Genomic DNA, 12,555 nt, shown 5'->3' with positions numbered 1-12,555 from the left:
CTCAGCTCATCCCTGCTGTTCCACCTCATCCACTGGCCCAGGATCTCTGCTCATCCCTGCTGTTCCACCAGCCCAGGATCTCAGCTCATCCCTGCTGTTCCACTGCCCCAGGATCTCAGCTCATCCCTGCTGTTCCACCAGCCCAGGATCTCAGCTCATCCCTGCTGTTCCACCTCAGCTCATCCCTGCTGTTCCAGCCGAGTGTTCCTCACAGCCCTGCAGGAGCACCGGCTCTGCCCGAGGGGGTTTGTGAAGCAAAGCCTCTCCTCCATCCCTTCCCGTCTCAGCCGAGAAAGCTGTCACGGGGTCCCTGGTTCTGTTTTGTTGTTAATGCTGTAGTTATTGTTGTTTGTTTTGTTATACACAGTAGTAAAGAGCTGTTATTCCGTTATTCCTATCCCCATATTTTTACCTGAGAGCCTCTTGATTTCAAAATTATCATCATTTGGAGGGAGGGGGTTTACGTTTTTCATTCCAGGGGAGGCTCCTGCCCTCCCTAGCAGATACCTGTATTCCAAACTGAGACATCCATTTTATCCTATGTATTGAGAGGGATTCTGACTTTTTTTTTTTTTTTTTTCCCCAAAGATGGAGCAACGCCAAATTTAGACAAGGAGCTCCTTGACTTATTGCTATCCCTACCCAGAGTAGTGTTTCTGAGTCAGGCATTACAACCTGCAGCAGATCATGGGTCAGGAATGCCACACCACTTCAGCACTCACCGCAGTCACCGGCTGTGACCTGTGCCAGGGCTCCAGACACACTTCATGGGGCTGCAGGTGCTGAGCTCTGCCAGCCCCCAGCCGTGGGAGATTGTCACAGCATTGTCACAGTACAGCTGGCCTGGACTGCTGTGGTGGTTTCACATTGATTGACATTTGGGCAAAGTAAATCTGACCATAACACAAATCCGATTCGGCCAGCCCCATTCAAGATAAGAAGCAAGTACACCACTGGCAAGGAAGCTGGGCAGAGAGAGAGATCTCAGCCAATGGCTCTATAGACATTGGCTATATATATATTCTATCTATAGATTTGAATTGGGTATATTTATGTCTTGAATTTTTTAAAATCCTGGTGCAACAGACCACAAAGAATAGTCTGTTTTTTAAAATTATAACAGCAGTACACTACGAGAGAGGGAGTACTGGTGAAAGAATGCAACTGGACCTTATTTGTAATTCATGCCCTGGGGCTGTTGGAAAAAGCACTTCTCACAAAACCAGGCAGTCACTGAGGAAGTGACTGCATTCTGCAGTTACTGGAGTCACAGTGGGAGGGAAAACTCACACAGAGGAAGGTCCCTCATTTGGGAAATTCAAGAATATGCAGGAGTGGAAAGAAAATTCTTTGGGTGGTGCAGGGTTAGGGTAATCATGAAAATCTACCATCCTCCCCTGCACAGCGACTGACACATACTAGGTCAAGGTCTTCATAAACTCAGATGTGATATGCCGTTAATAGTTGTTTCTGTGAACAAAGTACATAAAAAAGGAAACAATGTTGTTTAAATACTTTTACTGGTGTTTTATTTTATTATACAAAGCCACATTTCTTTAAAGGTTTAATATATCTGTGTGTACTCTTTATTTAAGTGTAATATTTGGAGTTCTTCATCAGTTTTGATGTGCATGCATGATGTGCATGTCATCCTGGAAAATGTTATAGGACTGATCACAAATATGGGGTTTCACTGTGTGGAAGGACATACTGAGCAGCCCTTGTTCAGAAGGAAAAGTCTCCTTACCAGTCCAGTGGGATTCAGTCCACCCAGTGTCTGTTTGCTCCCTAAAAACTGCAGAAGTCGTCGTGAACATGGTGCAAAGGAATAGGAGTCAGATAGTTCTTGTGGCTTTGCTTCAGTAGGATTTCCCAAACCATTCCATGATTCTGTGATAGTTTGCAGAATGGGAATGACTGCTCTTTAGAGATTTTTTTTCCCAACATGTACAGAAACATTTTAAGGAAGGGTAAGAGGAGTAAGAACCATTAGTCATAGTTTTCTACAGACCCGGATCATGAAAAGATGGTCAAGACACTATTACAAAATGACTATTCCATATATGCAAATACAAGAAGGACTGAGGGGTTCTGAGATGGTTATAAGAAAATGCATGCTTAAATACACCCAAACATGTCCTTGATTTCCTGTTCTGTGTACCCATGCCTCAAACACTAATTAAATGCTTTAAAACTTCGCATTTTTGGTCTGCTGAGCATTTGTAAAGAATCAACAACAGCGAGGAAAATAAAGAAAGTAATGAAAGTATTGTAAAAGGGCAAACCTCCATTCATCACACATTCCCATAAGGCCGTACCACACAAGACAGTCTCCAGGAGCTCCCATCACAATTACTGTGTTCAGCAATTAGGACATATGAGAACTAGAATAATTTCCAGCAGCATTTCAGATTGTTAAAATTGAATAAAGGATGATGAACAAGTATATACACAAAATGCAATTTAAACAGTCACATTCAATCTGTCAAGGACACAGTGGAAAAGAATAACAGTATAGAACAATCAAAATATGTATGGAAGCAAATCAAAATATTCAGGATTCATATGGCAAAAGAAAACAGCTGTTTCTTTACTAAAGAGAAATAGACTATTAAGGCTTAGGTTTATTTTAAAGAAAAGTTATTTGAATGAAATACAAATTCTCTGCAACATAAGGAGTAGGAATGTATGTATAATCAGAGGGGCCGGCAACGATCTTCATTTAGGAAGACCAGAGAAGGCACCACTAAGAGCCCAAAATCAGATCTGCAGCAGTCTGTTATTTCCAGTGAAACTTCAAAATTAAAGGGTCAGGATGGAGATAAACTGTCCTTGAGTCCAGTTCTGGCCTGCTGCAGCTTAGATGGGATTTCCAAATAGAGATCTTGCAACTTCTAGAGTGGCCACGACCCAAAACATTGCAGATGTGTGGAGCTGAGTTCTGTACAAATCACACAGCAAAGAGCAAGCTGCCAACCCAAACATTTCTCCCAAAGGCTTCCTGCCCAAGAAGACAGGAATTGAAAGGAGGCATTGGCACTGGGAATCACAGTCCTTGTATAGGCAGTGCAGCAGAACTCTTGCAGAGACCACAAGCCTTGTGACACAGACATGTGCCTTCCCTGCTTCAGGAGGGCAGCAAAACCAGGCCAGGTGGCTCCAAAGGACTGCAGCTTCCTCATCACACAGGGAGAATCTACCTGGTTGGCAAAGATTAAAGGCCAGAATACAGAATATCCTGGCATGGGTTTTCATATAAAATATGTTCCTGCATGGTTATTTTAAGTGAGAGTCATGCAGACACGAACACCACCACCACAGTGCTTGGGAAAGCAAGTACAAATTCTGAAGCTGCCACTACAGTTTATCTTGCTTAGACTTCAGCATTATGTAGGGTTTTAAAATGTAACCTTGTTGCTTCTGTGTTTGTATTTCTGGAGATAACTTTAGTTGAATATAATTATTTTCTAATTTAAAGACATCCAAAAATGAAGAATCAAGAACTGCTCTCCAAAGTTTGTTCTGCTGCTTAGTTGTGGTTGGGATTAAATGCACAGACAAATAAGGTACACAAATTTGTCTGAGATAAACTGACCTTCCCTGAGCATTTTACACTTTCCCTCGAGTTATTGATGCAAACACAGATGGCTGTGTCATCCCTTCTAGGAGTACAGAATTTGGCATCTATATTAATCATTCCATTAGAAGTAATGCAAACCTACTTGGACTGGTTTGTAGGTAAATATAGAAAGCTATTGCAGGCTAGCAGGGCATCTTACCCCCCACCAAAACTTATCTATTGTCTGTTATCCAGTCCGCAGGACAAGCTGTCTTGTAGAGAGTCATTTTGGCACCATTTTGGCACCAAGGTTTACACTGGTCTGGCATCCCTCAACTACCAATAAACATCTTCCTTCTGAAGTGAGATCTGGAAGATAAACTGAATTTCTGAGTGACAGCCATTTACTTTACAACTATAAAAGCCACAGCAAACTACCACAAAGCAGAAATCCTCTATACATTTTCCTGGAAACCTCTGGAGTTCCTCCCGTGAGCAGAGATAATTGTTTCACAGTTACTCACCAGGGGTTGAGTGAAGGAATCTGTGCACATCATCGCCATTTCAGCAGGTAATTACATTTGACTTCTAATTAATATTACTTCTTTTCCTAGCTTTAATATAGGTACCTTGATACAGTGCACTGTTCTAAGTGATGCTATAATCTACTAATAGTTCTTTTAGTTTTGTAATAAATGGAATTGATTCATGATAACTAAATTGTAACTATTTGGAAGTTATTATTAGAAACAATCAAAAGAATCAGTGTTACAAGGCAGATGTACCTTTTTACAGATGTTACATGTTAAAATGAAGGTACAGGATGAAGTTGGGAAGATAAGTGATGTCCCAAGTCGAAAAGGACCTTGAAATGGATAAAAATAGAACGACTTTAGGCATAGGGCCTAAAAGTCATTAAATGTAAGACTAATTAGTGGGCTTACATAGCACAACGCTTAGTACGCACACACAAACCTGTGAGGCCATCCAGAGGACAGCGAGGATGAGTGTAAGCCTTTGTCCAAAGACCACCAAAAGAAGACTGAAGACCCCCTAACAACAAGTGAGGCATGTGCCATGAAGAAAAGTGACTTTAAGTCAGAAAAATTGGAAATAGGAGAAAACTTATGGGAAACATTAATGAATCTGTATAAGCATTCAGTATATAAGTTTAGCTTGAAGTGCTTTGTTTTGTATGTGAGGCAGGGTGGGAAGCCTCCGTACCCCGGTTGGTTTTGTACGTGAGTAAGGTAACAAGCCCTCCTTGTACCCCAGTCGGTTTTGCTTATGCTTTAATCATACTTAATTACTGGCAGATTATATATATAAATTTTAATTTTTTGCTAAATTATATTTTTTCCTAAACTGTATTCTTTTATACCAAATTACTATTCAATTTACTAAATTGTATTTATTTTTAATTAAACTGCCATTAACCCAAGGGACCTAGTTGTCAAAATTCTAATTTCATTTATAACACTGTTATGTCTGTTCATTTGTCTTAATAAATAATTAATTTTTATATAAATATATCTGATTTACCATCATTATAACTCACAGGAGAAAGCGTTTCCTTAATATTAAACTGTTGCTAACAATCTGAGGCTAAGAAAGGATTTACCTTCATTTAAATCCTTTTCTGTGAAGGTGGTTAAATACACAAAGGATTGTGTATTTAACACAATCTACCCCTCAGACAAACTTCTCAGACATCTTCTTTAGTAAACTTTGTCTGAAGCTCCCACTCTCCCTGCAACATGCACTATTTCAAGTTTACACATCTGCAGTATTCACTGAGACATAGTGTAGAAATAAGTCAGATATTCTCTCCACCCCATCAGTAAACTGTTCTGCACTGAATTTCTGAAAAGCTGCATAACTGCAATTAATCTGACACAAAATATTCTAGCATAAACAATGCACCTCTGAGATAGTCACAACTTGTCTCACAGCACCAGTCAGAGAAAAAAACAAAAGCTCATGCAAAATGAATTCTTTGACAGAAATGTCACTGGAGTCTGATCAGGATAAATCAAGAAATCTTAGTTTTGTTTCTCATCCCATTTTGTTAAATGGGAAAACAAAATCAGTGTTTGTGTGTGCTATGTAAATAAAGCAGATAAGATAGTCTCAGTACACTCCATAGTCCTGGCTAAAACTACCTCATTTTCTATTACTTTAAATTCTATTACTTTTCAAAGGAATACAAGAGCAATAGCTCTAATATCTGAAAATAACACTGATATTTAATGACACTCTGAGTATAACATAACCCAGTGGGAAGCATTTTTGTCACCCTGGATTACTCAACATAACAAGTAACACAGGTGTCATGGTTTTAAAGCACTAGCTAAAAAAATCACTAGAAAACATACTCGTTTTCTTACTGTGAGATATGGATTAGGAGAAGGGCAAAACAGGCTTAAAACATTAAAGGAATAAAGAAAGTTTATTAACAAAACTACAAGGATAAGAAACCAGAATAAAACTTCCAGAAACCCTTTTTCCCTACCACTCAACCATTCGTCTAATTGACAACATAGAGAAAAAACTTGGTGGTTAAAGCAGTCCCAACTATATAGTAGACTTTTCATCAGTCTTTGTAGAGAAAAAGAAGTTCTTTTTTGTCATTCTATAGAGAATTTTTCACAAGAAAATTGTTTTCTCATAGTTTTCTATTTTTCTGATGCCAGCTGCCTGGAAAACTCTGCCATCACTCCTTTCCTCCCATTTCACACCAGTCTGAGGTGTGTTTATTGGCCATGGGGTATCATTTCAAAGATGAGTTATTCAAAGGCAAAGGTTCTTTTGCTCTATCTCTGTGATCATTTCTGGGAACAGAGGTTTTCTTGTTTTTTCTTAGGGGTCAAGTGTCTCTATCAACTCTTACTTCTCTTTTTCTGTTCCAGCATTTTATGAGATCACAACTACTTCACTATCTGCTCAGCTTCAGCAATGAATTACCTTTGCTCAGATCCACACTTTGAAATACTTCATTCCCTCCAAAATACTTTTATGAATTAAAGGAGTTTTTTCAGAACATTATTGTCCATTTCTATAGCTTTAACCAAAGAATATTTCAGCTTATTAAGGCATCTCCTTTTTCTCTTCTTATCTGAAGCTTAATTCTTTTTTTATTTTTTTTTACTAACTCTGATAGTTCATGTTGTCTCTCTACATGTTGATCACTTTCGCTTTCTTCTCTGGAAAAAGGATTAAATCTGCAGGTCTCATCTGGGTAGCGAAAAAGTTAAAATCCCGCCCAGGTCTTGTGGATGGTCCCATGATCTCTGCCGGGGCAGCGGCTGGAGCTGTTTCGTCCCCAAAAAATGACCTTGAAATGGACAAAATTAGAACGACTTTAAGCATAGGGCCTAAAATTCATTAAATGTAGGACAGGTCACTGAGGCAAGCTATGCAACAATTTCCCTGTGCTAGATAGATTAGCAGCTACTCCTCCACAACACTTACATTTATTAACCTTCAACTTACTTCCATCTACTGGAATTTGATCTATGTAATCCCAGTAATATTCGTAAGACCAGAAATACTCAGAGGAGTTTGTTCTGTTAGTCATGTCAGTGGTGCCTTTCAAGCCAGCTCAGAACTCCGACCCACTACTTTGCTTTGCTGTACTTCAGTGCCCTCAGAAAGAGAATTGCACAACTGATGCCTGTGCCAATCACTCCGGGGTCCTGCAGCTCAAGGACTGCCTCGGGACTGAAAAAAGCTAGTGGCAATGAATATTAATGTGTGGCAGAGATGTAAGAGCAGCCCTGAAAATGCAGTCCTCACTTCTTCACTTTAATAAATCTTTATTATTTGTTAATCAAATTTAATATTATTACTAAAATAAAATATGATTGCTAAGGTTGTTTTAAAAAGCTAACATTGCAGAAACGCCTAACCACAATGACCACATAGCCGGCTGTGAAGGCAAGAAAATGGTATCCGACTGTACAAAGGGGAAGTAGAACATCTCCTTATTAAGGAAAAGTGCCTACCCACGAACATCAAGAAGCAGAGGAAGACCCCCTAGCAACAGGAGGCGCAGGTGCTGATGTGATCCAGGAAGACACAGATGCAGGGACTGTGTAAAAAAGGGAACCTCCTCAGCCAAGGCGCACGCCGTGTGCAGGACACTTAATAGGAAGTGTCCTCCGGCTCGCCCCCAGCTGGGTTTTTGCTTGCTTTACTGCTTGCTGAATTAATAAAAATTGGCTTTCATTAATTATTATATAAATTGTCCCTTCTGTTTTGTCACGACAATTTATAACATTGACGGACACTCATGTTACCCCTCAGCGTGTTTTCAAGTGAGATGAGTGTCCCATAACCCAGGGACAGGGTAGACAAAGTGCCAGCTGGGTCACAAACCCTTCTCTCAGAGCAACACACTATTCCTGGGAGCTCCTGAGCACAGCTGGGCTGAAAAACATTTCCGAACGTATCTGGATGGAAAGGGCTGGGGTGTGGAGGGGCCGCACCACGAGTGGTTGAGGGCATTTGGCCTATTCAGCCTGGAGGAGACTGAGGTTAGAGCTCACGGGGGCTGCAGCTCCTCCCGAGAGGCAGCTCCGGTCCGTTCCCTGGACAGGGACAGCACCCAGGGAAGGGCTGGAGCTCTGCCAGGGGGTGTTCATGTCGGAGATCAGGGAAAGGTTCTTCCCCGGAGGGTGCTGGCACTGCCCAGGCCCCCCAGGGAATGGGCCCCGAGGCTGCCGGAGCTCCGTGAGCCTTTGGACAGCGCTGCCAGGGATGCAGGGGTGGGGTTGTTGGGGGGCCTGGGCAGGGCCAGGGGCTGCCCTGGATGATCCTTGTGGGTCCCTGCCGCCTCAGGAGGCTCTCTGAATTAGGCGTGACTTGATAAAACGCTTCATGTTTAAAGGATGTACTGGAATAACCACATCCTTTGCATTGATTCCATAACCTTACGAGCTCGAAACGCCCTCGACACGCGGGGCCGCCTCTGGGGCCGGCCCTCGACGGGCCGGGCGGGCCCCAGGAGCAGTTCCGGGGCGGTCCCGTCGTCACTGCCGCTTCCTCGGCGGGCGATTCGAAGGTGGTGTTTGGGGCCGCTGTCGGTCCCTCGTCAGGCAGACGGGACACGATGGAGCTGTGCCCGGAGCTGGAGAACTCGCTGTCGCTGCTGGAGCCGGGCGGCGGCCGGCCCGAGCAGCAGCAGCGAGAGCGGCGGGCGGGCGCGGCCCCCATGCCCATGGTGTTCATGTGCTCCGGCTGCAGGCGGCCAGTGGGCGACACCTCGAGCTGGGTGGTCAATGACGAGGAGAGCGGCTGCATCCTGCTGCGCAGTGAGTGCCAGCCCTGCCACAGCGGCGCGTCCCTGCGGTCACTGCCGCCATCCCTCCCTCCTTCCTTCCCTCCCTCCCTCCCGCTGCAGGTGCGGCCGGCAGCGTCGCCGTGGACCCGGAGCGGAAGGTCTCCAAGCTCCCCGGCGAGTGCGGATGGTGAGCGCCGGTGCTGGCTGGGCACAGTCCCGGGGGAGTCGGGGGTTCCCGGGAAAGGTGCTGAGGGCAAGGCCGGTAAAGGGCCCGGAGTGCTCGTGTGCCCCCGAGAGCCCCTGGAACTCTTCTTTGGGGCGGTCTGTGCAAGCGGCTTATAGCCTAAGGGAGAGGGATTTCTCGCAAGGACGTGTCGTGACAGACAAGGGGAATGGCCTTAGGATGAAGGAAGGTGGGTTTAGATGAAATATCAGGAAGAAATCCTTCCCTGTGAGGGTGCAGAGGTCCTGGCACAGGTTGCCCAGAGAAGCTGTGGCTGCCCCTGGATCCCTGGAAGTGTCCGTGACCGGGTTGAACAGGGTTTGGAGCACCCTGGGACAGTGGGAGGTGTTCCCGCCTATGGCAGGGGGTGGAATGGGATGAGCTTTACGGTCCCTTCCACAATTTAGTGATTCTCATGGTCTTGCTGAGGTCAGTCAGCCTGAGGGGCTGTTGCAAACTCAGGCTGAAAGATGAATGCTCGTAATTTACACTGCACAAAGCAAAAATGAATGCTTAAAAAAATTGTAATGCATGATTATTTTTAGAAAATGGATGGAGAGAGGTGCTTCCTTTTATTTTCTTCTGAAGAAATGTTATTTCTTACTTACAGCGTGGTAGAAACCTTGTTCTGCTCTGGCTGCTCGAGGACACTTGGCAGCATCTACAGGTGCACCCCAAGGCACCTCGACTACAAAAGAGATTTGTTTTGTTTCAGTATCGACTCTATTGAAAGGTAAATGCAGAATGTTTATGGGTCAGCCTGCCAGCTTCACTTCACGCACCAGGCATCGCACTCAGGCCACTCCTCAAAGTCTAGAGGTAGTTTTTTTCCGCTGTTCTGTCCCAGAGTGGTTTTCTGTATTGCTCCTGTTGTTATCATAGTGCTCACTTGTGAGGAAAATCACCTGTGTAAGGAAAATCCTAGGAAAAAAAAGCAAAGCAAAACAAAACAACCAGGTCTGCCTTTTGTATGAGAAATTGCATTCCAGCCAAGAAAATATCACCGGGTCCAGGGCACAGGAGGATTCCTTCTCATTTGATCGGAAGAGCAGAGAAACCAAGTTCCAAGTAGGCCTGGAACTTGGAGTTAGCAGTTAGTTAGTTAGGAGTCAGCATTATCAGCGGGAAGTGTGGCCAGAGGGGCTCAGGCAGAACTCGGGGTGGCTCTGACCTGTACTGGCCACATCTGCTCTGTCCTTGCTAAAGTGGGCAAAGGCAAATCTGAGAACTGAGTCTGTGCTTGAGACTCTCACTCAGCTGTCTTAAAATCTGCCTAGAAAATGAAAGTATGCTTGGGTTTAGTTGGCTTATAGCACTTTAAAGTGGTCTTAAAGTATTCTTCAGTAACTTTATCCTGAATTAAGGCCCCATGCCAGAGTTCTTTTATGCAAGCATTGTTCTAATAGACAGTGATTGTTCATCTGGACTAATTTTACTGTCTCTTTTTTTAATGTCTTCTGGTTTTTTTTGAAGTTCCCGTTCATTTTGCTGTATTGCTGTGAATGTTCACCCTTGCACTCTGTGCAACTTTTCTTTAAATACTCTTTTTTCTGTTTCTCTGTTTCTGCTGTATCTCTTCTGTCTTTTTCTGTCTCTTCCCAGATTTCTCAGCCTCCTTTGGACTGAATTCTTTTGGGATTCTCCCTCGTGGGGAGCCCTGCTTATCTCAGTTCTTTTGATTTGAAGAAAATTCTCGAGCTCGTTAGAATCTTATTTCTCGTGTTTATTAAAAGGTCATCACAAAACTTGACAGGTCTCTCCAGGCTGGCTGCACAAGGTTAATCTTTGCAATCTGGTACATTTCTTTCTTCTGACGGTGCAAACAAGGCTTTGTGGCTCACTTTGTGTCTGATGCACAGAACGGCCCCGAAATACGCAGTTCTTTTATCTTTATACCTATTTTTACCCAATTAACAATAGACACGTATATTATTTTTCTTAATGACCCAATGACCCATCACCTCTGTGCTGCACTGTGGCATTTTCTATCCAATCACTTACTATTACCCAAAAACCTCCAGGAGAAGAATGTGAAGAAGAAAGAAGAAGGGACAAGAGACAGCACCGCAAATCCTCCATCTTGTCTCCTGTTCTCTAAACTAACTTTTTCACCCAGTGATTTAAGAAAACTCTCTAATCTACACACTTAGACCTTTAGCTTTTTCCATCTAACTTTAACATTTGTTTTCATGTATCACCATGAAAACGTGCTCATGAATTTCATATTATATGAAATTCAGTGTTTTTCTGGATCTTATAACTAAGTATCAGAAACAAGGGCACACACTCTGTATTCCAGACTCCAACACTCTGAACGTGGTTTTGGGGTTTTTTCTTCATTCCACAGCTATGATACTTTGTTTTTTTCCATGGTAGTAAAACTCTCTAAAGCACTAACCTGGTTGCAGCCTATAGCACTTTCTTGGAGAGTAATGCTGCTTCTCCCAGCCAGCACTGCAGTGTTCTTGGTGTCTGTGCAATTTTTCACTGTATCCTGTAGCCCCAGAATCCATGGCTGTTTCTCAGGGTTCTGGAGGAGTGCCATGTTTGGATTTTTGTGGGAAGTGCATGATCTGAACTGTGGCATCTCAGCTATATTTTAGGAAGCCCAGAGAAGCAAGCTGATCTTCACGAGGAACCGCTTACTCTTGAAAGTCGAGCTGTCTTGCAAGAGGTGCTGCAAAAGGTGAAATTTAACCTTATATCATTCTTTGTTTAAATTGCCTCTGTAAAACCTTAATATGCTTCAATAGTTTCTGCAGAACAGCTTATTTCACCCATGGCAATTCAGTGCATTGTAACATGTCCTGGACTGCTTCATGTCACTGGTGTCTTGTGTTACACAAGATTTTCAGTAACTTTCCCTTCAATTTTCATGGTAATTAGCATTTTCTGTTTATCAAGCACAACATTAGGTTCCTATTTATGTCTCAGTAATTTGATATATTGTTTCTAGCTAGTTCTGATTCACTTCTCCACATCTTCAGTTCACTTTTAGTCATGTTTCTTCTGCCTTTTATGGAAATGGACTAAATGCTTTTGCTGTAATTTTGTCTTGAAATACTACATCATAAATCATGTTGATGTTTTGCTCTCCTAAAATCTTGAGACTGCAGGTAGGAAGAGTTGGGACAAAATAGGGTAAGGAAGCTGAAGGTTGTCCAGCAAACGCTGAGTGTGTGGCTTTGACGCTTACCAAGGCTGGCAAAAGTTACTGTGTGGACAGTGAATGTTAGAGTTGGGTCAGCTTTCAAAGGATGAAAGTAGCAGGGAAAGAATCATATGAAAAGATTTGGTGATGTGAGATCAGATTTGAGCCCTTTCTGACGTCCACACATGCTCTGTGTGTTGTCAAATTCTGTGTGTAACCAAGTGCCTTTCCCTGGTTCTTTTGCAGGTAGATATGATACTGAATGCTCTGGAGACAAGACTGACCACGATTGAGTCCCGTGTGGCTACTCTGCACAGGCAGGTCTGAGAGGAAATACATCT

The 12,555-nt window shown here is 43.1% G+C and overlaps 1 protein-coding gene across 1 annotated transcript; it reads left to right on the top strand.

Moving 5' to 3' along the window:
• Positions 1–8,483: 8,483 nt before the first annotated feature.
• Positions 8,484–12,555, top strand: LOC107198755 (protein Mis18-alpha-like; the record flags this gene model as incomplete). Its single annotated transcript, XM_015615956.2, has 5 exons — positions 8,484–8,871; positions 8,961–9,027; positions 9,674–9,796; positions 11,656–11,749; positions 12,461–12,555. Coding segments are annotated over 5 exons (753 nt in total), but the record flags the coding sequence as incomplete, so codon positions are not given.

The sequence above is a fragment of the Parus major genome, unplaced genomic scaffold (assembly GCF_001522545.3).
Source record: "Parus major isolate Abel unplaced genomic scaffold, Parus_major1.1 Scaffold305, whole genome shotgun sequence".
NCBI classification, from domain to species: domain Eukaryota; kingdom Metazoa; phylum Chordata; class Aves; order Passeriformes; family Paridae; genus Parus; species Parus major.
This window is presented reverse-complemented; position numbering and strand designations above follow the sequence as displayed.